The sequence below is a fragment of the Homarus americanus genome, unplaced genomic scaffold (genome assembly GCF_018991925.1).
Source record: "Homarus americanus isolate GMGI-L3 unplaced genomic scaffold, GMGI_Hamer_2.0 scaffold32583, whole genome shotgun sequence".
Taxonomy (NCBI): domain Eukaryota; kingdom Metazoa; phylum Arthropoda; class Malacostraca; order Decapoda; family Nephropidae; genus Homarus; species Homarus americanus.
The window spans coordinates 27,366,992-27,371,343 of NW_024713129.1; the positions used below are offsets into that span (position 1 = coordinate 27,366,992).

A 4,352-nucleotide genomic window follows, 5' to 3' on the forward strand; every position below is an offset into this window, starting at 1 on the left:
AAATCCCAGTGCCAAATGGGATGTTCTCAACAATATCATGACAAAAACCTGCAGAAAGACCCTCGGCCAGATCGAAAGAATACACCAATCAATGCACACATCAGTGATAAACGTGTTGCTTTAACTGACTGGCAGAACAACCCTCAGTCTCGAACCAAAACTGATACCTCCTGCAAGAAGAAAGCTGTGACCTAGCGGGAATTTCGCAATTTAAAGAATTATTGGTTTAAAAATAAAGCATGTGAAACACAAAAATTTGCAGATGAGCACAAGATGGGCGAATTTTTCAATTGTACCAAAACATTTTATGAGCCAATCACTCGTGGCGCAGACCCCCTCCTCTCATCCGACGGTAGCTCCATAATTAAAGACGATGAAGGCCTCCTTCAGCGCTGGAAAGAGCACTACCATTCACTACTCATCCGAAACATTGATGTGGATGTCCTGACTCCCCAGCAGGTCCCTCAGCAAGCAGAGCCGACCCACCTCAGCTATCCTCCATCCCTCGATCCCCTAAGGCCTGATGGAATCTCAGCCGAGGTGTATAAAGCAGGAGGACCTCTCCTTACCTGCCGTCTCCACTCTCTCCTGAAGAATATATGGGAAAAGTAGGAAATCCCCCAAGGTCTTAAAGACGCCTCTATCATCAGTATTTATAAGAACAAGGGAGACCGGTCAGACTGTGGCAACTACCGCGGCATCTCGCTGCTGTCCGCAGCAGGCAAGATTATATCCAGTCATCCTAAACAGACCTCTTCCTGATACCGGAAATTTCCTCCCAGAATCTCAATGTGGCCTTAGAGTCAAAGGCCACATTGAGATTCTGGTCTAAGGCTTAGACCATCACGAGGCACCACTGACAAGATCTTTGCTGCCCGATAGATACAATACAAGCGCAGAGAACAGCGTCGTGACCTGTACATGGCTTTCATCGACCAAACACAGGCCTTTGACTCAGTCAACAGGGAAGCCCTGTGGTGGACCCTCAGCCGTTTTGGCTGCCCCCCCCCCCTCTCTCCCCCCTCCAAATTCATCGCCATTGTGAGGCAACTCCAGTGTCCTGCACAATGGCACCCAGTCTGAGTTCTTCCCCATCCAATCGGGGGTTAAACAAGGGTGTGTACTGGCACCAACTCTCTTTTCCATTTTCTTGGCTGCCTTCCTTACTCGTTCCACAGCCAACTTAACAGGCGGAGTGGAAATCGAGTACCGGATGAAGGGTCTTTTCAACATAAGACGACTCCAGGTAAGAACAAAGGTGTCGGCAGCTTCCATTACTGATCTTCAGTATTCAGACGACATTCACTCTTGTTATTCACACTGAACGCGACCTAAAGGAGATCCTGAACACCTACGCTGATGCGTATGCACACTTCGGCCTTGAGGTGAATGTACAGTACAGTACGTAAGACTTAGATTCTCTTTCAGTCTGCCATTGGTTGAGATACACCTCCACCATCCATCCATCTTAATGGTACTACCCTCTCTAATGTTACCCACTTTCGGTATCTAGGCTCCCAACTGTCCACCACCGCAGACATCGATGAAGAGATTCAGCATCGGATCAGATGTGCATCTCAAGCCTTTGGCAGACTTAGAAACCGTGTCTTCAGCTGTAGGGAGCTGAAATTATCTACAAAGTTACACGTATACTGTATCAAGCAGTGTCCACCCCACCCTGCTATATGACAGCAAGACATGGGTCACATGCAGGAGGCACCTCAAGGCACTTGAAAACTTTCACCAACATAGTCTACGTTCCATCCACCGAGTTCGCTGGAAAGACAAGAGAACCACTGCCAGCATTCTTGCTGACACCAATTGTAGGAGCATCGAGGCTACCATTATCCATGAACAACTACGCTGGATTAGCCATGTTACCCGCATCGACGACAGTAGCCTGCCAAAACAGCTATTTTACAGTCACCTAACGAATAGTAAACGTAACGCTGGCGGGTAACTGCAAAGATATAAGGATATTCTTAAGACAAACCAGAAAAAGTGCCAAATCGACCCCCTCACCTGAGAGACGATTACTCCACATCGTAACGCTTGGAGGAGCACCACACGAAAAGGTATCAATACTTTCGAGTTAGCCCAACTGCAAATCGAGGCAGACAAGCGCCAACGCTGGATAGACGCTGCAACCACCCCTCCGGCACTCGATGTAGCCCTCCACATGTGCAGCACTGTGAACAACTGTGCCGGTCCTGTATCGGCCTCTTAAGTCACCTCAAAACTTACCAAAGAAGGTGACATCCCTAATAACTCATATCATTGTATCATAGCTGGATGATCGTCATACTCGATTCCGAGTGACAGCAAAGAAATAAGTAGTTATGTGTGTGTGTGTGTGTGTGTAATAATAATAATAATAATAATTAACGGTTTATTGAAAGAGCTTGGCAGCCAGAAGGCTGAAAATATACAGTTACATATTTGGGGAATGGGTTACGAATTACAAATAATATACAAGTAACATAAGTGACACAAATAAGACATATAATAACTAGATGGGGAAAAGCTCAAACTACAGTTCATTTCAACATAGTGACAGTGTAAGGAGCAGTGTTTACTGGGAGTGAATACACTGATTTATTACAAGTTATTGATAATTTTTACAATGGTTGGGACTGGGCTGTTCTTATAGCGATCAGTTCGTGCACGTATGGGCTGGATGCGGTTGTGGTGTCGAACAGCAATTCTCGGACAAGGGATCTCAGGTGGTAGTAGGAGCCGGTGTCGGGGATGGTGTAGAAGCTTCTTACCAAATTTGCAGATGAGGTCGTGGTGATGGTCAGTGAGAGTCGAAAGGGTCAGTGTGTTGAGCGCTTCTTGATATGTGGAGTAGGAAGGGGAGAGAATAATCTTGCATGCCCTCTTTTGCACTTTTTCTAGGTGTTTACGTTGTGTGGCATTTAGGGAGGAAGACCAGGTGGGGGAGGCATAGGTGAGCTTGGGAAGTATGAATGTTGTGTAAACACTGAGGAGCTCGGTGCAGGAACCGAGGGACTTGAGTCGGCGGAGGAGGTGGAGACGGAAACTGGAGGATTTGATAACTTCACTGACGTGTGGTTTCCAATTTAGTTTGTTGTCTATGGTGACGCCGAGGAGCTTCGTGGAATCTACAACCTGGAGTGAGTTCGGACCTAGAGTAATGGAAGGAGGTGGGACAATGTCGGAGGAGAGGTTGATGTGCATAACCATGGTCTTGGTATGGTTGATGGTGACATGGTTGTTGTTGGCCCAGTTTTGGAGACTGTTCAATAAATCCTGAAGGGCGGTATAGTTGGGAGCAGAATTGTTGACGCTGATCCCAATGGCAGAGTCCAGGAAGACAGTGTTGTGGCGATAGAAGTGGACTACAGAAATCAGCATAGTGTTATGTAGATGAGCCATGGTAAAAGCACTAAGGTGTTTATACAGTGTAGGTGTAACGTTAAGGCGGTTAGCCATCTCCCTTCAATGACCATGAGGACGTCGCTGAGGCTGTCCCAGTCATATCCCTTATTGCGTTGGTCACTGTCGCGTCCATCATTCTTGAGTCTTATAGCGCACCCGAGGTCTATTATGTGTACGGTATATGGACGGCAGGAGGCGTCGATTATAATGTTCTCATCGTGTAGGTCCCGGTGAGCGTAACCCTTGGCGTGGAGCTGATCGAGTGCCTCACTCATGGAGGTGAAGGCCTCGAGGCACTCTTCTTTAGGATGTGACTTTAAAAATTTGTCAACTGTGACGCCGCTACAGTACTCCATAACCAATGCCTGAGGGTCTTCACTGGTGACGCCATAAAGGACAGGGGCACCACCAGCCCCATTAAGATGGTAGAGCGCCAGGGCCTCGGCCATGAGAGACTGGCCCTTGAGGGAGGTCTTGGCGACGGCCGGGACTACCCCTCCATTGGCCAGCTTGAGACTCACAAGACGGGCTATGCCGTACCCTCCCCGTCCTAACACTCTCTGGTTCGTGATGTCGTTATAACTGACTCGAGGAAGGTGACTGTCATCCATCTTAACTGCTGGAGAGTCTTGGGAACTGCTACTGCTGAGGTCAAGGTCGCTGCTGTAACTGATGGACACAGTATATTCGAAGATATCAAGAGCATCCATAATTAACAAAGTACCGAGCACTTACTAGCAGTTCAGCCTAAGAGATCTGAGCCGAGAATAATGTAGTAAGAGGTGGAATATTGTGTAGTGTGGTGTAGTGTAGTAGGGTTGGAATATTGTGTAGTGTGGTGTAGTGTAGTTATTATAGTGATGGTGGTAGTTGTTTAGTGGTGGTGATGGTGGTAGTTAAGGTGTGTGGTGGTGGATGTAGTGATGGTGGTGGTAGTGATGGTGGTAGTG

The 4,352-nt window shown here is 47.5% G+C and overlaps 1 protein-coding gene across 1 annotated transcript; it reads right to left on the reverse strand.

Moving 5' to 3' along the window:
• Positions 1–3,371: 3,371 nt before the first annotated feature.
• Positions 3,372–4,112, reverse strand: LOC121870599 (maternal embryonic leucine zipper kinase-like). The gene has a single exon (XM_042372434.1). The coding sequence runs from the start codon at positions 4,110–4,112 to the stop codon at positions 3,372–3,374; it is 741 nt and encodes a 246-aa protein (XP_042228368.1).
• Positions 4,113–4,352: the final 240 nt, after the last annotated feature.